Below are 21,624 nucleotides of genomic sequence, written 5' to 3'. Positions count from 1 at the left end.
CATGCTGCTCTATCTCTTGATCCGACGGCATTCCTAGCCCTTTTCGTTTTTATCGTTTTACATATATGATCTGGTCAACCTCTTTAACACCCCCAGAAAACGAACCAGTCTCTAACGAACTTACTGAGACCCATGACTTTATAATTTCTTTATATACCCCGGCCTATGCATTGAACTTTTATTTGTTTGGCGCGATATGGACGGGCTCTTTTTCCTAGTTACAACGCCATTCTAGTCCATGATATTTCTATAAAGGAAGGAACAGTTTTACTCAGAGACATTGCCTGTTACATTATTATGTGTGCTCTTCCTTTATTTTCTCCCTTCTCCTAAGTTTACCATCTGCCACTCCGCACCCCATAAAGGGGTGGGATTAGTCGTATTACCCTTTCAATATTTTTTCATTCTTCAATTCAAAACAATAACTATTTAGCACATTTAACAGTCCGTATAAGCCTCTCCGAGAAGAATTAAATTATTAAAATGCTCTCTTTCTTAGTTCAATAGGAATCTAGATTTTTCAGAACATGTCTCCACAGACTAGGAATGGAAAACCGTTGAAGTCAGATTATCAAATTTCTGGAGTTGAAGAGCGGATACAGATTAATTTAATGAACCCGAAAAATGAGAGCGGAACTGATGCATAGCTCGTATCGAGTCAGATTAGCGGAGATTCCTAGTAAATGAATAATGCGACAAAAAAAAAAAAAAAGAAATGGATGGACACGGTCCCGGGTGATAGCGTCCATTCAGCAACCAAGTGGTGCGCTTGTAATGCATTGGTCCTAAACGCATAGTTGCCACCCCCTCAGGAATAGGCGGAACACCCGGCAGGATTCCTCTTCCCATCATCCCTAGCTGAAATACAGACGCTTAGCCCATTCTAGCATTGTAAGCTCGTAGTTGTGAGTTTTCTTTGGCAACATTCAACATCTCAAAGCCGCGGTGTAACGACTCCGCAATGACGTCTTGAAGAGTCATGAAGGCATGTGTGCGGCAACCAAAATGTAATCCCGGGGTGAGAGAGCTCACAGCAAACATTTGTATGGCCGCAGAGCCGTCAAGATAGAGCTGGCCACCCAGCTTCAGTACATCCTAAACAATGCGTGCTACCCTGCGGTAGTCGGGGAGGTGCTCTACTACGCCGTACATGCGCAGGGTCATATGGTTCTTTAGGACGGTGGTCGAGAAAATCTTGTAGCAAAACCTCACCGGGCAGATCATTGTCGTCAATGAGATGCTGGATATAGCGAGCTGAACCCTGCGGAGAGGGTTGAGCGTTATGACATGCACGCCTCGAGCACCACAGAACTGCGTCACGCCGCCCCATTCGCCGTCAAACTCAAGCAATCTCGTCCCAGATTTGAGCTCCAGGCTTGAGAACATGGTTTCTAACTTATGTTCCGAAGCCTTTTCGATGGATTCGTCTGGTTGCTTGAACAATCCCTGTGACTAGATCCTGAAACGCTTGTCGACAAACCTGAGATATAAAATCACCACCGCGGTAATAGTGCTCGACGACAGCGTTGGAGTTGAGAGCAGTTGCTGTCCGAATGTAATCCCAGATAAGCTGCATCTTCTGCCGAAGAGGCACTTTCTCCTGTAGCTTCTCTCAAGCGTCGAGCAAGCACCAAGATCTCCCCCTCCACCTGAATATCGCCCGTATCAAACGCACGACTGACGCCCAACTCCGTCGTTGGCGTCCGAAGAACACGAACAGAGCGGAAAACCACGCTGTAAAAACAGTTCACCTGTACCGACTGAAATAACGGAGCCATCGGCAATTGCATTTCTCCTGGTACATCATCAAGTCCAACAAGGAGGGCGGCGACCCGTGTGCATGGGGTAAACTCTTAGGAGAGGTTTCCAGTGACATCTTTTTCTAGGTCAAAGAAATACGGCACGACGACAAGGGAGGGAGCCTCGAATAGTTAACTGCTTAGGGATCACAGTAACTAACTAATCCCCGTTTCGTCATCAAGAAGTGTACGATGGGAAACCCAATATATGCGGCGCTTCAACACCCCCGGCTGCCCGTGACTGGTTGATTCCGCCCACATTGATAAAAACAACAAATCATCATGAACCCTGTTTTACGCTGGAGACAGGGAAATGCACCACCCTGGCCTTTGCCATCTGTAACTAAGTAAAGGGAACCGCGGGTAAAGAACGCCATAGCTCGAGATTAGAGAGAAAGGGAGATAAACCACCGCCTACCACGGGCATTGATCGATATTTTGTTTTTGAATTGATTCATCCGGACTGTAGCGATTCTGTTGTGAGCAAATGATACGCCCAATTCAGCTTCCCCACTCCTTTGGCTGAAGCTGAATCGGACAATGCCGAGGTCTGTCTTGGAGCCGAGCCGTTGTTCTGCCTTTTGCGGACGACGGATATTGTCCGGTTCACTGCCTAGGTAAGAAGAGAGTAACCCCAAGACGGACGGTATATAAAGGAATGGAGGCGGGGGCACCTTGGACATTCGTGCTGTTGAGCACATATTTTGACGAATTAATTACGTGCTGTATTATACCTACCTACCTACTTACATTCACTGCATAAAGGAAGAGAAGGGTGAAAGTGATACAAGCCGGCGGGCGAAAAGACAAGACAAATATAAATGGCCAACGAAAGACTCCAGGCTGTGCTTTCGCAGCTGAAGCCTGCTACTGGCGGGCAGACCGCTATTGACAAGATGTGAGTGTTTTCGTTGCTCACGTTTCCCATATAAAGCTGCTGTATCAGTGATCTAATTGCGAACAACCTGGCAGAACTCAAAAGAACCCGGATGATATTGTCATTACCTTGGCCCTACGGACGCCTATGGCCAAAGGATTCAAGGGTGGCTTCAAGGACACAGATCTCGACTATCTAGTATGCCAGCTGCTTAAAGAAGTCATGGCACAATCGAAGCTGGATCCCAATTTGATTGACGATGTCGTCTTGGGGAATGTATGTTAAACAAGTCCTCACATAAAGGAAAATGCATGAAACAAGGCTGGGCCACATAAAGGGCCAGATTGAGAATATCATACAAGCCAGTCGCATATACCCCAAACGGAGGCCTTTAAACAACTAACCAACAACGACAGGCCAACAACGCCAAAGCCTCCACAATCTGCCGCACCGCCGCCCTCGCCGTGGGCATCCCCTACACCTCTGGCGCTGCCGCCATCAGTCGCTTCTGCTCATCGGGCCTCATGTCGATCCAAAGCGTCGCCTACGAGATCGCACAGGGCGCCATTGAAGTTGGTATCGCCTTGGGCGCCGAGTCCATGACCAAAGGGCCCGATCGGACCCCCCAGCCTTTCCATCCGGAAATCATGAAGCATTCAGATGCCGCAGAATGCATGCAGCCCATGGGCCAGACGAGCGAGAATGTCGGAGATGATTTTGGCATTACCCGCGAGATGCAGGATAAATATGCTGTGGAGTCATTCCGGAGGGCAGAGGTGGCGCAGAAGGCTGGCTGGTTTGAGGATGAGATTGTGCCGATTCGGACGACGGTGAAGGGTGGGAAAGATGGGAAGGGGCCCGAGACGGAGATTGTTGTCACCAAGGATGAGGGACCCAGATATGGGACGACGATTGAATCGTTGAGTAAAGTTCGGCCTGCGTTTCCGCAGTTTGGCAATAAGACGACGGGTGGGAATGCCAGTCAGATTACAGATGGAGGTTGGTTATATATGTTTTATCCTGCCCTCCCCGAGTTCCCCCAGCACTGGCATTTGTTTATGCAAATCACTGACGGCTACATTCCCACACATCAGCCGCTGCCGTAATCCTCATGAAGCGCTCCAAGGCCATCGAACTCGGCCAACCCGTCCTCGCCAAATTCGTCGGCGCCACCGTTGCCGGTGTTCCCCCTCGCATCATGGGCATTGGCCCTGCCATGGCCATCCCTAAGCTGCTCTCGATGTACAACCTTCGAAAGGAGGACATTGACATTTTCGAGATCAACGAGGCATTTGCATCCATGGCAGTTTACTGCATTGATAAGTTGGGATTGGATCATGAGAAGGTGAACCCTCGTGGAGGTGCGATTGCGCTGGGACATCCATTGGGGTGCACAGGGACGAGACAGGTGTGTACGATTTTGAGTGAGGCACGGAGGACGAAGAAGAAGGTACTTGTGACGAGCATGTGTGTTGGAACTGGCCAGGGAATGGCGGGGTTGTTTGTTAATGAACAATAAGGAAAAGGGTTGGTTTAGATATATTTATTGATAGGCGGTAAACATACTTGAACTTTGTAGAAAAGGAGGTCATGGATCGAAGGGTGAAACGTAAGACCTATGGGCTGGCTATACGTATTCTTCCGCTAATAAATTCAAGGTGGCTATCCTGTATAAAAGAAAATGAATCACCGGGCCTAACTGCACCACACATGCAAAATCTCCGTGAAAGTGAATCCTAAATAGCACGTACCCTTTAACTACCCGCATTAGCATCTTCCACATCACTCACGTTCTTCCTCCCCTCTTCCTCCCTCTCCCTCTTCGCCATCGCAGCCCTCTTTTCTGCCGCCTCCGCCAGAATCTCCCTGCGACTCAACCCACCCAAATCCCTTTCCCTGCCCCCTAACAAATACTCGCCCCCTGTCCACCCACCATGATCCACCACCTCCCCACGCCCACTCGCCATTTCTTCCCAATCACTTGGATTATAAAACTCCTCACCCGTCAACCTCTTCCCACCACCCCTACCCGTTCCCCAATAATCCCCCCGTTCCACCTCCTTCTCAACCTGTGTCGTCAAGTCCCAAAAGTCCCGATCATGATCGCTATACACACAATGGGCCAGTTCGTGGCACAGCGTCTTGCGAATGGTGCGGTAGTCGCGGTAGCCATCGTAGGCATCGGTGCGCAAGCGCAGTTCGATGACTTCGCCTTTGTTCCTGTTTAAGCCTAGTGTGCGCGAAGAGACGGTTGTGTGTTCAGCTGGGTCCATCTCGGTTAGGAGTGAGACGGAGAATCGGTGCTTGTTCATGGCGGAGCGGATGCCGGGGTCGTCGCGGAGACGGGTTAGGTAGGATAGGGAACGTGAAGGGTTGGGGAGGTGGGCTAGAGGAAGGAGGGTGTGGAAAGTGTACTGGGAGGTGGTGGGACGGGTACTGCGCCGGGTGGGTTTTATGGGTTTTATGCGAGGGATGTTGGAAGGGGATTTAAGGGAGGAGGCCCCGTTAATGAAGTTTACTTCGGCGGCCGTGCTGCCAAAGAGCGTAATTTTGAAGCGAGGATGGGAAAACGGGAGGGTGGTGAGTGAGATTGGTTGGAATGGGTGCTTTTGCATTCCAGGTTTGGGGGATATGAGGAGCTTTTGATTTGCGGGTGGGATGGAAAGACGGTCTGATATGGCAGCAGAGAGGTCTTGGAGTGTGGAGGTAGAGGATAGATTGAATATGTGATCTTTTCCACGATGATTGACTTCTAGGGTTATTTGGTTATCATGGACATCTTCCGGATTGCCTACGGGCACTGCTGGGGTGTTGTCTCCTGGTTGGCTATCTGCCATCACTGGAATGGATATGATCGGCAATACGAGTCAGAGTGACGATACACATAAAACTTCTGTGTATTAGTTCTATCTGTTGGAAGAAGATGAGGGGATATTTACCAGAAGAAAAGGATGCCCTTTCAATAGGAGAATTTCTCACTGCCACGGCCTCCGCCTCCGCCGTGTTGTTGTATCGTTGTAGAGGCGGAGAAGGGTGGAGAATGTTCCGCCGCAAACTGACTAATACCAGCAATTAGTTAGTTATTAGTTAATCAAGCTGTTGGATAGCACGTGACTTCCTTTCCAACTGGTGCTCTTGAAGTTCCTTGGTTTTGGACAAAGTTTCCAAGTCATGCTCAGCTTATTTGTTGAACTTCAAAATTAATAAATATGTGATGGTTTCTACCCAAATCCAACCTCATTAGTAGTAGGTAAGAATATGTAGCACGGAACAAACAGAATTGAGAAATAGAATATCAAAACCAAATCAACAAAAAGCGGCACAATGGCGACTAATTCGGACGTCCGTGAGATATGTTCAAAATCCTCCAGGCCTTTGCTTTGGAGAGGCATGTAAAATATATATTAAAAAGATTGAAGTCCAGAAATGCACCCAAGAATATGCATTATCTAGCACTCAATTGCTCCCAGAGAAAGAAGAAGGTAAATGATAAATAAGGAAAAACCGAGAAATAACCCATGCAGATCGAATGAGAGGAATAAATTCCCAAGAAGGTAGAAGTGAATAAAAGGAAAAAATATGCAAAACGCAATGGCACTATACAAACCCCTCCCCAAAAATATGGTGGGTACGTGTTCGATCCAACGCTCATCCAACCCGACATGCAATCATATACCAAAAGATACCAATTAGATATATATATATATATATATATATGAAGTATTCACAAATCCAAAGAACTATAGGGGTCGACCGGTATGCGTTGTATTGAATTGAATCCCCAGAGAAAGTATCGTTCGCAAGGGAACGAGGGTTGAATCGAACTGGAAGAATGCTAGACAACATCACAATTTGAATCGCAGGGGAAGAGAGTTGGAAAGGCGTTTTCGGTTTTAGTTCTAGTTTCGCCTTCTCTCCTCTTCATCCTCGTTCTTATGTGTGGCCCTATAATTTGCGCATATTCACCCTTACAAAGCCGCTTAACGAAGCCACAGCTCTCTAGGGCTGAATGGGATTCGGATTCCGGCCAGAGAAGGATTGCGATGCAATACGAAGATCATATAAGACCCATTTGTTTAGAAAGCTGTCTGATCTCATCTTCGCGTATCCTTTTGTCGTCGTCTTGTTTCATTTTTCTCTCTTCGGGAGTCAACTTCGCTGTTGCGGCTATTCGTTTCTCGTCTGGTATCCATAATTCGAGAGTTGGGTCCCAGTAGTGGCTGTAAAAATGGAAAACAGGGTCAGCTTCGGGGCGAGCCACCAAAAAAAAAAAATAAATAAATAAATAAAATAAAATAAATAAATAATAAAAAATAAGGGAAATTTCAAAAGGTCCTGCTCACTCCTCATGATCCTTAATGACCAACGCACTAGGCCCGTACTCCTTAACCAAAATTTCATAATACTTATACGGAATCCTAGCGGGGACGCCTTCATACATGCTATCTCGCATGGGATATATATCCGATATCTTATACTTGTGGAAGTTTTTGCACTGGAGGATTCCCGGCTCTGTTTCTGGGTTAATCTCACTAATGCCTGTGATGTCGATGTAGAGCCCATTGCGCGTGTCGATCCAGCGGGCGTCGATGATATTTTGGCCCTGACCGCGTTCCCGTTGTCGGGAGTACGGGTTGACATCTAGTAGGTAGTCGCGGTTGGGCTGGTTGGCGTCAGGTTTATAGTGGCAGATGGTGTGGTTGAAATGGTCGGCCATGCGGCGGAGGGTACTAGTGTTGACTTGGGTGTCGATATCCCAGTCCCAGGGGAGTATCTGCATCAAGCAACAAAGGAGTAGACAGTTTAGATATATTTTCTTCATTTTTACAATGACTTTGTCCCTTTAAAGAAATGCCATGAGGTAGAAGCAAAAATGGGTTAACCAGCCTTCCCATTCCACCACCAACCCAACAATGTCCCATGCGCAATCCACGTCTCCAGTCCATTCTCTCTGAAAAAATTCAAATACGCCCGAGACATATGCAACAGGGTATCAATTCGGTTGTCATACGTGACCACACCTTTGAAAAATCTCGTATCATAGTGGCCTAGAATATCATCACCGCCAGGTTCTTGGAAGTATTTTTCCTCTGGCGGCTCCACGACCTCCTCCTGATGAGGGTTTTTGGAATATAGGTGTGGGAGAGCAATGACTGAATGTGCGAATAACGACGTGGCTACGAGAAGGTATGGCCAGTAAAGTTTCATGTTTTCGTTTTTGTTCGTTTTCGTACCGTTGGGCGTGCTTTCCGCAGAATCATTAGTTATTAGGACCTGGTGTTAGAGGCCAATTGGATTCACATCAAGTTATATATAAAAATTTCTGCATCGGGGTAGAGGTTATTATTCGGAGTGTGCTTGGGGGGGATGTTTGAGAGGTTGAAAAAGTTGAATAGGGGGCGAGCATGTAAGAGCGGATGATGATATATTAAGAGGTAGTTTTAAGTAGGATAAGGAGATAAGAGATATAGAGTATGAGCCGGAGTCGTATCACGAGAAGAATAAAGAGACGAAGAGAAAAGAGGATGGAGGATGGAGGAGGAGCTCAGAAGCACAGAACCAGTGGAACAGAGAAAGGAGAGAAGAAACAAAGTTCCAAGAACGAGTCTTCAGCCATGGGGTGCCGCCAAGGACTAGGGAGAGAAGAGTGGTTCGCAGAGGCTAGAGGAGCGGCAAAAGCTGTGGTCCTCTGGAGTGTTTGTGACATTGTAAATCCTTCTGTATCCACTGCTAGGACGTAGCGCGAGAGGTAAGTCATCAAGAAACTAAAATAATAATCTGTTTTGGAGTTCAACGCCATTATTGTTAGCGGTAGGTTTTCCAACAGCAAAGAAATAAGATATTATGATCTCATATCTCATAAACCAGCGACACAAACCGTGGTTGGTCAACGGAAGCTTGAGCTAGAGCACAGATCCAGTCAGCACCTTAAATGGAGTCGTCCGGGCAGCTCCCAAGGATATTGCTGGTCGTTTTTGACATCATTTTTGGTATGAGACCACGCAAGCATTCTGATTTAAAATGGTACTCTGTAGGAGAAGTTATCTAGAAATGGAGTGGAGACGAGTTACTATCAGGATGGATATGATGGATATGGGACGTTTGTTTGATAAGTCGTCTGTCGCATGCCACCTTACCGCTTTTGGCTAAAATTACGGGAGGTACGAGGTATGTAGTGATATTGATACGTATTCATCGTACCAATAGGCTGAACTGATACAATAACGCGGAGGCCTGGCATAACTCTCCTACACTTCACGCAGTCACAAAAAGTCAATATGCGTAAAACTTTGAGAGAGAAAGTCTACAGGAGAGATCTATGGGATATTTGTTCACCTTATTTAGCACTTTATATGGAGTAAGATTGCAAAATCCGTCAATAATAACTTTCCACCAACCTTGATTGTGTCTCGTCCTACAGCATGCATGGATGCTTCCCAGCCATGTCAATCGGTGTACGTATAAACTTCCACGTTTGAGACCCCCAGGATTCCTAAGCAAGGAGAAAAGGAAACGGTGAAGGCAAAGGAGAAAACAGGGTTAATGCTTGCTAAATAAACTAAACGGTCTCCAAATTTTTTGCGTAGTTTTTAACATCTTGAACACTCCTCTCCGTCTTGCATTCCTCACCACTATATAGTTTACGGCGATTGAAACACTAGATAGCGGTCGCTAAAAAGTTTTGACTCACGCTACAGTACACTAAATCAAAAGTAGAATTGAAGAGAAGAGCTAGAGTATGCCTGGCACCATAGGCTTGAGTGTAGGGAATCTTGCGCCAATATATAACTGAAACTTTAGGTAAAGGCGTCTTAAGTCTTTAACTAAGCTGTTTAACTATCAATAGCGGGTCGAAGCCTAAGAATTAATTAAACGAATAACCAATGTGGCTCGTTGTAGTGGCCTTGGAGAGTCGAAACTTTTTATCAGCCACTGTGTGTGTTTAGTTACATGCTTCCAATTTTTGACTCCACGCCAAACTCGGTGAACGGGTCACTCCAAATCTGGGCAGCATGCTGGAGTCCTTCGTGTTCAGCCAGAGGAGCCCCAAGTCTCTGCTTGATTCCTTGCTTTTTTCATCATAGTGTCAAATCTTCAGAAACAAGTTTGCTGGATGTTGACATTGCTTTTCTTCTTTTCTGTTCTGATGGAAAGTCAGTGACACACAAAGCGCCCCAGAGCATCAGCTTCAAGAGGAGTAGGAGTAGGTATTGATTCCCAGCTCCTTGTTCACATCTCTAAGAACTGAATGTCCAAAAATAGTTACAGCATACATACTTCATAACTGATTTTTTTATATTTCTGTGATGTATGCCTGGCAGGTATTGCAGATTATAAATGATGCAATGATGAACTGACCATATGGGAAATAGGAAAGAATACAAACTGAACGAATAATAGATCAAAGTTTGGTACATTATCCCGCACACTTTGTAGAAAATACAAATAACTAGGTAATGAGGACACGCCTTGAAATTTCCTACTCTCGACTCTCCTATTCCCTAAATAGTTCTTATGAATTCCACGTAAACAGACATAGGTAATCTACGCGATCACAACTCGCTAACCAGATAGCAGGGACAAATGAGAGAAGAAAGATAGAAGGAAAGAAAAACATGGCGTCTTAAAATAGATGCAGGATATAAAATGAAATAATGTAGCCCCTGCTCCTTTGAAGTCGAATCCCTGAACTGGGTCATCTCTATTTTGATGGTTTGACCAAAATAGGGGGCATATCCTTCCAACGAAATCATTGACATAATACACATTTCACTAATAAGGATGGTGATGAAGACCGTCATTGCTACTGGTCACGCTCCCAACTTCAGACCAGCTGGCTGGGGTATACGTGCCATCACGGACGGATCCTAAGTCGCTCAGCGTTCCATCTGACATGGGGTCAAACGGCCCATTCTCGATATGGCTGAGACTCGAGGCGACTGAAACTGCCGTGGAAACATGTTGAAGAGAATCAGTTTCTCGCGGGTCCTCGAACGGATTTTGAGGATGGCTCTGTTGTTGCAGATTTGGTACGGTAGTATTTAGGTCAGTGTTCGGGGGACGTGCGTAGTAGAAGTCCGCTTCGCCGTCTTCTGTATGCAGCGATGACGTAAGGGAGAAATAGTTTGATTGCGATGTGTGTTCATGTCGTTGTCCCTGGTCCTGTCCCAGTGTCTCACTCTGTGAGGCAAACGAAAAGTCCATGCCTGGGATTTCTGAGGTTGGAGTCAGGTCGGCCAACGACTCTGAAGGATGGTTTGACGATGTTTCTGACGGAAGAGAGGTACGGAGTCTATCTCTATCTATATTATCAAGTATTTCCTGGCGGTGTTCAGAGGAAATCATCGGAGACATGTCAGATATTGATCTGGAAAGATCAGGGGAGTCCTCAGGGCGTCGATGAACGACATGAGAACTTGTAACTTCCACGCCCGTGGCTTTCGCCAGAGATTCTCCCTCCTTCGGCAAGGGCGGCTTGGATTGCTCTTTCAATCGTCCATCTCTGTCCACGAGGCCATCAAAACTACCAACGGAAATTGAAGACTTATTCTTTCGCGCTTTTAAAATCGAGGCTCGTCGTATGATTTCCTCCCGAGCTTTCTGCCGTCTTGCCTCCGCTTCCTCACCTAGCTCTTCGGTCATGGATATGTCTTCCGTCGACCTGCGGTCTGTGGAAGGTTCTCGAGGATTAATCTCATCTCCAAGATTGTGTAGAGCAACTGCGATTTTCCGGCGGGAATTTTGAATCCACAGCTTCACGTGGGGGTTTTCGTAGACGGCAATTCCCGCGGCAACAAGAATAGTAACAGTAATCACAAGTCCTGGTAAGATAAAATAAGAATACGTTAGAGAACAGGAATGAGAGACGTATAAAGATAAGAAAAATCCAATAAAAGCAGAATCATTGGCTTCCACTGACGGAACTAATGATTGATGCTTGTAATAACATCCCCGGGTGAGATAACTAGTGGGGTTCAGATGCGTGTGGGGGAGACCAAGATGAACACACCTTTGGCTAACTGGGCGGGCATATTGATTCCGGTTCAGGGACTATTTCAAAAGAAACGGATTCATACACAGCTGATATAAGTATGCTCACAGCATCCATGGATTGGAAAAGGAGGAAGGCTGCTGATACATTGGATTAGTTAAAGCTGCAGGCGCCTTGCTGACTTACAAGTGAGTTACCTAATCTCAGCATATCAGTCTTGTGTCCCAGTTAAACTAAGTTAGCCGCAGATCAGGAGTTTAAATAAGCCTCCAAAACATGTGATGCCAACATCAACCCGACTTTGCATATACATCCATCGATCGAACGCTCTCTATAGAAAAGGAGTCAACTTCAAATTTTACTCGTCTAGTCTATCTCACGGAGATAGAATGGGCACTATGTCACGTCCCAATCCTGTCCAGCGGAATCTTACTTTAACTGAGGAGCTGGAGAGACTGGAACAGTCCATTACCCTAACCCTGCAAGGTACGAAGCATAAGACTTCTCCCTCCCGCATTTTCACTTGTCAACGCTGATCAATATATCGTTAACTGATTCATGTCTGCTTTATAGAAATTGACCATAACTTCAGCCGTGCCCACAGGATCGTCACGACTAGCATCCTCCCCATTGTAGAACAATATGCAGCGCAGTCGCGAGAAGTTTGGGAAGGGTCAAAGGTGGGTTCTCTCAAGCCGCAGTTCATATTGATAATTACACCTAAATGTAGCTGACGAAAGAAAATAAAAATTTAGTTCTGGAAGCAATTTTTCGAATCCAGTGCTAATGTTTCCCTCTCGGGCTACGAGGAACATCATCCCAGCGAAAGCGGACAGGAGGGCACATTTACCGAAGACTCAACCTTTAACACCCGCAATTCAACAGACGACGACGTTACAGAATCATACGCCACAACATCGTCTGGATCGCTAGATCACCACCGAGATGATGCTCCCGACCTCTCTTCGCTTACAATAACTCCATCCCACAGTACGCCGCGACCAAGAGTACACTTAGAGCGGGGCAACGACGACGATATAACGAGCTCTTCCATCAATTACCCCAACCCATACGAAGCTCTCCACAAAGTACCACAAGAAACGCCCTCCCGGTCGCGTATTGCTGAACCAGTCACGCCGGGGAGGACACAGCGGACACATGGTGTGACGCACCATGGCTCCCAAGCACCGACATTCTCAGTTTTAGCTCCGTCCCCCACCCGTGGGGTGCCGTCCACTGCCAAAAAAGCAGGCAAACTGACAGATCCAGTCCTTCACCGCATCTTGGATAAAACGTACCGAATTCAAGCCACCCCCCTGGCCAGCTCTCGCAAACAATACTACAATCCAACCCGCATCATCACCACTCCCAAATCAAAACCCAGATCAGGCTACCTGGATTCCTCCCCCATATCGAGCCCAGAATTCGAAGTCCCAAAACTTCACTCCGAAGTTTTTTCATCCCCAATCAAAGGAGGTGGTGAGACTCGGCCTCGTCAGCGACGGCCAAGTAAATCCTCGAGGATCCCACAACCAGGCATCAGTGTGCTTACTCCCGCCAAACACAAGCAAAATGCTTCGAAACCTAAATCTAGTAGGGGTTGGGATAGTGATGACCTTGACGATGGCGATGATGACGATGCTACCTCCCTTTTCGGAAACAGTCCACCTAAAACAATACAGTTCCATATTCCACAGAGCAGATTGCTTAAGACTCCTGGTATGTTTAATGAAAACACGTACATCAGAACCCCACACAGATGTCTCCGGGCATAGAAAGTTACACTCGTGCACAGAAACTAACGCAAAACAGCCAAGGAAGCCTCTAAACGTATTGTTTCTGACCTGCTTTACACCGCTGGCGGCGGCGAGGACAACACAGACGAGTTCGAAAATAGCCCCAGCATAGTTCGTCGGGCGGCAGGGTTAGAAGATGAAAGTCTCTAAGAAATGAAGGAAGTGTGTGGGTTGCAAACATACGATTGCTTTGACTTACGTCTATTTCCCGCAGTTGTTTAATCCATTTTGTCAACCTTTTCATCACGACAGCATAAGATTCTATAAAACTCCATGAGACACGCAACTGTAAACTTGAAAAACTTATTATCAAATTCAATGAAAACTAAGGATGAAAAATTGATAAGGTGTTTGTTCTTGTCAACCATTTATATCAACTTTCATAAGTATATATATTGGGAGTTTATTTTAGTGTAATCTACGCCATTCCAAAATAGAATTTATGTGAAATACAAACTCAAAAAGCGAATTGAACACTTCATGCTTCCAACTGCAAATATTACTAGCTGGGAGTATCATCAGAACTTTACACGTTTACAACACTAAAAACCCTATAACCCGATTAATAATCCATAGAATTGGGGCCCTTGTTGGGCCGTAGGCCGAGCGCGGCCCCGCACGCAATTCCGCGTATATGGCCTGTGAGACATGTTGAGACCTGTAGCACTGAGTGGAACTTCATCATTTTTGTGGGTATATATATCACTAGCACAAGTATCAAGCAGAAAGAAGTGCTTGGTTAAATGGAAGGTCATTGCATCACATCGTGGAGGAAGGATTCTAGGATTTTCTACGAGCCATTAAAGGGGGCCGATGAGAGTGGGGAACTAGAACTCGAATGAGAAGAAGAATGGGAATGAATTTCAAGATGGAAGATGGGATATGCAAGGAATGCAATCAGCCATCACCTAGACGGGGAAAAAAAAAAAAAAAAGGGACGAACAGCAACATAGATAAAAATAAGTGACCAGTGCGAAGGAGCATACAAGGATAGGCAAGAAGATAAAAAGGTATAAAGTTGAAATATACAAAAATACGGTGGCTTTTTCAGGGTATGAAGTTGGGCGTTTATAGATCCGCCAGCAGAATAGAATGAGCTAAGAAAAGAGAGAAGGAAAAAAAAAAAGAAAGAAAGAAAGAAAGAAAAGATAAAAACAAGTCGATAACTAATGAACAATAGCCAGATGGGAGATCTCTTTTCCTTTTCCTTGTTTGGAATTGAGCAAAAACGGAGATTCGGAGGAAGGCAGGGATAAGGGTATACCGAGTATATAAACAGAAAAGCTTAAGAGGTATTGATGGGATAGCAAAACGATCGACGCAATTCATACACAATCATGCAGCAAAATGCAACTGGGTTTCTAAGCATGGGTAATCAAAATGGGTGGAGGGCTGGCATCCAAGATGCTATGCCTCAAGTGAATGCAAGCAAGTAGCCTGGACGAGCTGGCGGGCGGCACGAAGCAAGTACAGCGATAGAAGGTCATGGTGAGTAACATTGATAAACAAGGAGATAAAAAAGTATCAAGAGCCATTTATCCAAACGCAAAGACGAAAATGGTATGGAAAAGGGGGTATGAAACCAAACGACACCAAAACCGTGAAGGAATGCAAAAGAGAAGAAGTTAGAAAGATGCATTACTCCTCCATCCCCATAAATATATCCTGACAATTATCAACCAAAAACTGCAGCGCCTCATTCTTCTTCTGCACATCGCTCATTTCCCGACTCAGACTTTCGGGCCGCAAAATCGTCGGTGCAAACACCACAGCAACATTCAAGCTCGTCATCAGATTCTCTTTCTCGCGCTCCACGACACGGCGGAGATGGAAGATCAGGAATTCAAGCACATCACGATGAGTGGTCGGAAGGCTCAGTAGGCTGCGACGCATCAAGTCAACACGGGCGGAGACCGGGGTAACCCCCCATGTGTCAAGGAGTTTATCATATACTTCATAGGTGATGAGTGGGGTGGGTAGTTTGCGGAAATATTGTTTCAGGGTCGAGGTGACAGCGTGGATGTCGAGGTCTGGGTCGGAAATGTCGTAATCGGAAGACTTCTCGAAGCCTTCGCGGATCATTTGGACTTGGGAACTGCCACCAGATTTGCGATAGATGCCCTCGCAATCCATACCTAATTAAATAAAGAACGGTTGTTAACATTAATAAATTTCATGAACAGAAATAAAAATCAGAAAAGGTAATTAGTCGCTTACCTCGAAGCTCTACTTCCTCGATACAACGTGTGACAATACCTGGAATAACACATTTCTCAACCTCGATCCGTTGTTCAAGGTCAGTGCCAAAAAGCACTTCCGGAAAAGCAAAGTCAGCATGCTCGTATTTCAATGAGAAAGGATATGTTGTAGAACAGTTCTCACCATTACTATTATTAGTAGTAACTTCGACAAGAGCGGTAGTACTCTCATTCGACTGCGCTGTCCAAATCCCAGGCTTCACCTTCGAGTTTCCGAAAAATCCAAAACCCTGACGGGTCGACTCCTGAGGTTGACCGCGAACAGATCTATCATCACCATTTTGCGATGCCGCAGATCCATACGGTGCTGTTTCCGCAAACTGACCATCCTTTTGATATTTGCCTTCTGCATAATTGAAAGCGCCCTTGATACCCTTGGTAACGCCCTTGGCGACATTCTGGCCACCTTTCTTCCAATTGAATTTGCGGACTTGGCCCTTACGGATACTGATAACTTGTGGTCCTTGGAGAACGGTTGCTTGGTCTGCCTCTTCGGACTGAGTGTTAGAGGTTGATGTGAGAGCGTCATTTGAGGCCCGGTTTTCGCGACCTTCAAGTGAGGCGACAGATTTTTCCTTTTGGTGAGAGGAAATACTCAATCCATTGGTTACCTGGCGACTGCTTTCTCCGCTGCTAGAGGTTGTGTTGGCCCTGTAGATCCCTTGGATCTGGTGAACTAGCTGGTTATTAAGCTCCGCGAGTTGCGAATTCTTAAGAGATAGCTGTTCAAATTCTTGAAAGCTCTTATCTTTCATGCGGCCAAGATTGGTCAGTTCTTCAAGGATGGCATTACGCTTTTGGATCAACTCCTCAATCTGAGGGGCAAACGAATCTTTGAGTCGCTGTACAGACTCCGCAAATTCACGTAATACGCTATTGCTTAGTCTCCTTAGATCGAGAGGGGCTCCACTCTGCTTTTCGGCAGCGATGCATTCTGTAAGGACCTCCAGCTCACGAAGGACAATCTCCTTCTGAGCATCAAGAAATACCATAGTGGATCGCTTTTCGCGAAGTTCCGTGTTAACCTGTTTGATGTTTGCCGTGGCATTAAGTGAAGCCTCCAACGCTGAGATTTTCTGATCCTTCTCAACAATCTTCTGCCGTTCTCTTCGGAGCTCGTTCTTGTACCAGGAAAGCTCATCGCGATTTTCAGGGCAACTCCCACTTGGACTGCTGATGTCATTCACAAAGTTGCTTCCATTTGACGGTGACTTAGGCCATTTCTGCTCTTTCGATAGTCGGGCACATTTATCGCTTAAGCTTCTTCCATGTCGGACGGAATGCGACATCCGCTTCAGCAAGGATTCTTGATTCTGGCTATCATCACTGCCAAGAATTCGAGCCATATCTTCTTCCAAGGAGAAGTCTCCCACCCCACTGTAACGCAACCTCGGGGAAGCTCCAATATCCGGCTCACGATGACTATCAGAATGCACAGTCTTCACCGATTCGTTACGAGAATGATGCCCACGAGGGTCTGCAGATTTCTGTTTTGACACGCTGCCAGACCCAGAACGCTTGTGAGGTGAGGGAGTAGAAACTGAAGCATCGGAAACGCGCTTTGACACTGACGCCTCTTGTACCCTCAATCCCTTTGCACCCGTGGATTTGTCCGCCTGGGGAGATGAAAAATTCGAGGACGCCGGCGCAGCATCGTTTGTAATACTAGATGTTGGTGGTGTAGACTTGCTAACAGGTGCTACAGATGCTACCACCTTCCTCTGGAGAGATTGATGTAATTTGGCTTCGAGAGAATCGCCTCTCTTAGGCGGATATTGCAGTCCCGGTCTCGCAGGCTCAACCGATCCATTTTCTTTCATTCGGGGTTCCTGTGAAAAGCGTGAAGGTGCATTATTGTTGAGTTCTGGTGCCGGAGACGTTTGATTTGTGACCCGTGCTGTATCCCGAGGAGGAGGACTTATAACGATGTCTTCGGTTTCTTCATGTGTAGGAGACGTCACTGTAGCCGTCAAACCGAGGTCAGGCCGAGACATGTTCTCAGAGCCACCTCGTGACCTCCTTCCCTTAGGGACGTCTTGCAACTTAAATTTATCTCCACGGCCCGACATATCGGCCCCATGGCCGGAACTGTTCTGCAATATATTCTGTTGGCGAATATTATCATTGTTAGCAGGAGGCGATACAAGAGTAGAAGCTCTTGAGGGTGTCGTGCTCTCTTGGAATTTGTGAGAGCCTGGGTCTGCGGGACGCTTGTCTTGATATGGACTTGGCTGCTCAGAAGAGGCCTCAGGGTGATTCTGGTCCCGGAGGCATTCATGTACGTCTGTAGACTGTGTGCGAGAGCTGTCTCCAGATATGCGCTGACCAAAGGACTCTCGTGGCACAACAGGAGAAGCTTCTGATGGGGGTGGTTGAGGAGAGCGAGTCTCAGAAGCTGCGGGATCAAATGCAACAGGAATGAGAAACTCTTCTCCACCAGATACATCAGATTTATGTGAAATAGCAGAATGACGATTCATTTTGTAAGTGCTGGAAGGAAGGATAAGATTATCTATTTCACAAGTGATTAGTCTTAAAAGAAGTGATCAAGATTGCAAACTTGGACGATAGGACCGCGGATGTACCTTGGTTAACGGGCTGTGATTCAGGAGTCCCAACATTTTTGTCATCCCCCGAGCTTTTCCGCTCTTCGGATCTTGGACGCGATGGCAATTCAGTGGGCAGTTCAATGGGCATTTCAGCTGGCAGCTCAACGGGCATTTCAGAAGGAACTTCAGCGGGCAGTTCATGGTATTGATCGGGTAATGGACTGGGCGAAGTTGCTGATAACCCATTGCTCGAAGCGATGGTTGTCGGGAGTGACGGGAGAGATTTGTCTAGCTGGACATTGGGGACTTTTTGACGCTGCCTGGCCGTTCGCTTCCGCCTTCGTGCCATCAGTGATTCATGACAATCCATACAAAAGATACCCTGTGATGTCCGCGCATAGCGGAGATTCTCGATCTTCCGCTTACAGTTGCGACATTTGAAGCAGGTTGCGCAAAAGGCCTGGTCGCCGGTGAGGATTGCTAGGTCTTCGATCTTGTCTCCACAGGAACTGCAGCTGTAAGTACAACTGTTGCAAATGAGAGAGCCGTCGCCAAGCAGAAGGAGGTTTGCCTCTGAATCGAGAAAGGTGCCGCATGTGTTGCATCGAAAACAGTCAATATGCCATCGTTTATTGGCTTTCAACTAATTAGTTTTGTTTCTTGCGACTATATATTTAATTATTGGTTGATGATAAGGAGGGCCTACTCACCCAGCTCGAAAGCTTTGCCTTCCTCCAGTATCTTATATCATACTTCCGTTAGCCCAAGAGACTACTTATCAAAGAAAATACTAAAAAATGATCTGCGTTGCAGGTGGGGTCAACCGTACCTCTCCGCAACCCTGACATGGAAATGGGACGTCATCCAGATCTAATGGAGAGTCCGGTTGGCCAGTGGGTGACTCCATCTCTCAATTCTCTCCCCTTCGACACTCTCAATCGTAGTGTAGTACCCGCTGGTCTCTATGCTTATTATCCCCAACTCTTGTGATAGTGTGGTGTTGTATTCTAGCCTGGGTAAATCTAGAACTCGGAGATCCGAAACCATTCGGGATGCAGACACGACAATGGATAACTGCTGGTGGCGGAGGGGTCCAGGATCAATATTTTCTCCTTGAAAACTCCTCATGCAAACCTTTCTATATACAGTGGGGAGACCAGTTCCTATCAAGTTGCAATAGTCGATTTGGAGAAGAGAGCCAATGGTCACGCGAGAAGACAGGATCGGAGGATAGGAGGGGGCGGGAGAGGGGAGGAGGGGAGGAGGGGAGGAGGGGAGGAGGGGGGGAGGGGAGGGGAGAAGGGAGAGGGGAGAAGGGAGAGGGGAGGAGGGGAGAGGAGAGGGGAGAAGGGGAGAGGAGAGGGGAGAAGGGAGAGGGGAGAAGGGGAGAGGGGAGGGGAGAAGGGGAGGGGAGAAGGGAGAGGGGAGAAGGGAGAGGAGAGGGGAGAGGGGAGAGGGGAGAGGGGAGAGGGGAGAGGGGTGAGAGAATGTGGCTAAGGAAGTCAGGGACAAACAGGCAGTAGGACGAGATATGGAGTAGGAATACTAGAACACTACACAACGTAGTCAAGGGAGGGCGGGTTTGGTTGGCCGTGTAATATGACGGACTTGGATGGGGTTGGAGCGCGTGAGACGTCCACCGGTCCACGGATGGGCACAGAGACAAACGTCGAGGCTTTGTGTGGACGACCTCAGAGCAACGCCTAACACAAATGAGACAAGGTCAGCAACCGGCACACAACGTTAATTCGGGGAGCATTGGCTGAGGAGGAACACGTAAAGCAAAGGAAAGAAGAGGTAAAGAATAGGCGGGGTGGAGAGACGTTGAAATGCGAAACACGCCAGAAATTAACGGGTCGTTGATGGCTGGAGAAGCGTGTTGTTGTTGTACCGACCGTACCTAACAGGTGCTCCGCAGACGGGATGGAAATCCCAGGCGGGCACTCGGTTGGTGAATCAGGAGAATAGCCCACTGATGAATGACGAGGATGTGCAGAGTTGGACTTAAGTCTCGATTGAAATCAGAGAAATGGAATGGGAGATGTAATAAGGGATGATGTTATATAGCTTAATTATTATAGTGACGTTCGACCAACAGGTCTAACAAACAACGAGTGATTGACGATCCTGATGCAAAGGGGGAACAGATTCCGAGAGAACAGGATAGGCGATGATAAAAAGAACCTATTGCACGTCTGTCAACGTCCGTTCCCTTTGTTAATTTTCTCCTGGAGCACTCCGTCTAGAAAAACGACGTGGTTGGTACGTAAAATTTGTTAAGTTGCTGGTTTACGTCCGACTAAACATGGAGAAGAAAAGAAAAAAAGACAGCACGGCAGACAACGCAGGGAATGAATATTATTAACTAATGGGGCAGAGCTGACACTAAGACACACCAACACACAAACGAACAGAAAATAACATTAATAGTTTAACTAGTTAACTATTCCTGTGGGTAGTTCTTTTTAATAATAGTTCACTCCCCTCAGCCGCGCGTGGAATTATCCATCTCATCTCTATCTAGATGTTCGGTTGTTCGATTTGGTCTCCAGGTGTAACTATCTACTGCGGACAATGGTTTCTTGGAATAATTTTATGTTTTTTTATACCAAACATGCACAAAATATACACTCCGCGTTTCAGCGGGCTAAACAAGCTGTTGAGCAACATATATCTGGCCTCCTGGGGGAAGCCATGTTACAATTATCTCTCCTGCTGTGAACCCTTCAAAAACGTCCTGGATCTCGGTCTTAACGCCACGAACAAGTCTGATAACCAGACACTGGTAGACACGCACGCAAAAGCGGAGTGAAACGATGCTACCGCTCCAAAGGACCGAAATTATTTCGCTAGACCCAGCGTTAAAACAGCCACTCCTGCGCCATAGTGGAAGAAAAGCCGGCTAATTAAATTTACCCTTCTTGACGCGCTTTCCAGCAATCAGGAGGAATAAAAACCGCATGTGGAGAAGGAGAAGAGAAGGACTGAGAAGAACCAGTTGATACCAAACCAAAAACCACGTCTTCAAGGGACAAGAACCACGGAATATATGGCATCGAAGAATTGGAAGGATATCCAGGACCCCGCCACCTTTCTATCTCACTGAAACATTAACTGCCTAGCCATGGATAAAAGCAGGGGGATTCCTTTTGAGATTAGGATGATGCAAATCCCCTCCCCTACAGGTCCCCAGCGGACATCCTGGCGGAGAAAGTCGAGGATCAGTTTACTAACGGGAGGAACTGATCGCTCTCTGTCCCGTCCAGACATGCAACAAAGAGCCCAGACTGGCCCTTAGTTCATATATTCTCCTCATCTTATATCCCGCAAGCATCATCCCATATAATCTCAGC

The 21,624-nt window shown here is 46.7% G+C and overlaps 8 protein-coding genes across 8 annotated transcripts; 2 read left to right on the top strand and 6 right to left on the bottom strand.

Moving 5' to 3' along the window:
* Positions 1-1,095: 1,095 nt before the first annotated feature.
* Positions 1,096-2,482, bottom strand: PAAG_07747 (hypothetical protein; the record flags this gene model as incomplete). Its single annotated transcript, XM_015846315.1, has 4 exons — positions 1,096-1,452; positions 1,481-1,570; positions 1,632-1,852; positions 2,218-2,482. The coding sequence occupies 4 exons, from the start codon at positions 2,480-2,482 to the stop codon at positions 1,096-1,098; spliced, it is 933 nt and encodes a 310-aa protein (XP_015700709.1).
* Positions 2,483-2,620: 138 nt separating this feature from the next.
* On the top strand, positions 2,621-4,195 carry PAAG_07746 (3-ketoacyl-CoA thiolase; the record flags this gene model as incomplete). Its single annotated transcript, XM_002790402.2, has 4 exons — positions 2,621-2,697; positions 2,772-2,952; positions 3,093-3,675; positions 3,771-4,195. The coding sequence occupies 4 exons, from the start codon at positions 2,621-2,623 to the stop codon at positions 4,193-4,195; spliced, it is 1,266 nt and encodes a 421-aa protein (XP_002790448.1).
* A 235-nt stretch (positions 4,196-4,430) lies between these two features.
* On the bottom strand, positions 4,431-5,513 carry PAAG_12414 (hypothetical protein; the record flags this gene model as incomplete). Its single annotated transcript, XM_015847907.1, has 1 exon — positions 4,431-5,513. One exon carries the CDS (start codon positions 5,511-5,513, stop codon positions 4,431-4,433), a length of 1,083 nt encoding a protein of 360 aa, XP_015702479.1.
* A 1,220-nt stretch (positions 5,514-6,733) lies between these two features.
* Positions 6,734-7,884, bottom strand: PAAG_07743 (hypothetical protein; the record flags this gene model as incomplete). Its single annotated transcript, XM_015846314.1, has 5 exons — positions 6,734-6,896; positions 7,020-7,450; positions 7,505-7,509; positions 7,560-7,627; positions 7,688-7,884. 5 exons carry the CDS (start codon positions 7,882-7,884, stop codon positions 6,734-6,736), a joined length of 864 nt encoding a protein of 287 aa, XP_015700708.1.
* A 2,565-nt stretch (positions 7,885-10,449) lies between these two features.
* PAAG_07742 (hypothetical protein) lies at positions 10,450-11,708 on the bottom strand (the record flags this gene model as incomplete). Its single annotated transcript, XM_002790397.2, has 2 exons — positions 10,450-11,498; positions 11,687-11,708. 2 exons carry the CDS (start codon positions 11,706-11,708, stop codon positions 10,450-10,452), a joined length of 1,071 nt encoding a protein of 356 aa, XP_002790443.1.
* Positions 11,709-12,066: 358 nt separating this feature from the next.
* On the top strand, positions 12,067-13,614 carry PAAG_07741 (hypothetical protein; the record flags this gene model as incomplete). Its single annotated transcript, XM_002790396.1, has 4 exons — positions 12,067-12,154; positions 12,242-12,348; positions 12,424-13,387; positions 13,481-13,614. The coding sequence occupies 4 exons, from the start codon at positions 12,067-12,069 to the stop codon at positions 13,612-13,614; spliced, it is 1,293 nt and encodes a 430-aa protein (XP_002790442.1).
* A 1,488-nt stretch (positions 13,615-15,102) lies between these two features.
* PAAG_12413 (hypothetical protein) lies at positions 15,103-19,178 on the bottom strand (the record flags this gene model as incomplete). Its single annotated transcript, XM_015847906.1, has 6 exons — positions 15,103-15,599; positions 15,682-15,777; positions 15,847-18,234; positions 18,308-18,907; positions 18,982-19,012; positions 19,101-19,178. The coding sequence occupies 6 exons, from the start codon at positions 19,176-19,178 to the stop codon at positions 15,103-15,105; spliced, it is 3,690 nt and encodes a 1,229-aa protein (XP_015702478.1).
* Positions 19,179-20,918: 1,740 nt separating this feature from the next.
* PAAG_12412 (hypothetical protein) lies at positions 20,919-21,327 on the bottom strand (the record flags this gene model as incomplete). Its single annotated transcript, XM_015847905.1, has 2 exons — positions 20,919-21,120; positions 21,188-21,327. 2 exons carry the CDS (start codon positions 21,325-21,327, stop codon positions 20,919-20,921), a joined length of 342 nt encoding a protein of 113 aa, XP_015702477.1.
* Between the last annotated feature and the right edge of the window lie 297 nt (positions 21,328-21,624).

The sequence above is a fragment of the Paracoccidioides lutzii genome, assembly GCF_000150705.2.
Source record: "Paracoccidioides lutzii Pb01 unplaced genomic scaffold supercont2.25, whole genome shotgun sequence".
Lineage (NCBI taxonomy): Eukaryota > Fungi > Ascomycota > Eurotiomycetes > Onygenales > Ajellomycetaceae > Paracoccidioides > Paracoccidioides lutzii.
Note: the sequence above shows the minus strand (reverse complement) of the source record. Positions and strands in the feature narration are given on the sequence as shown.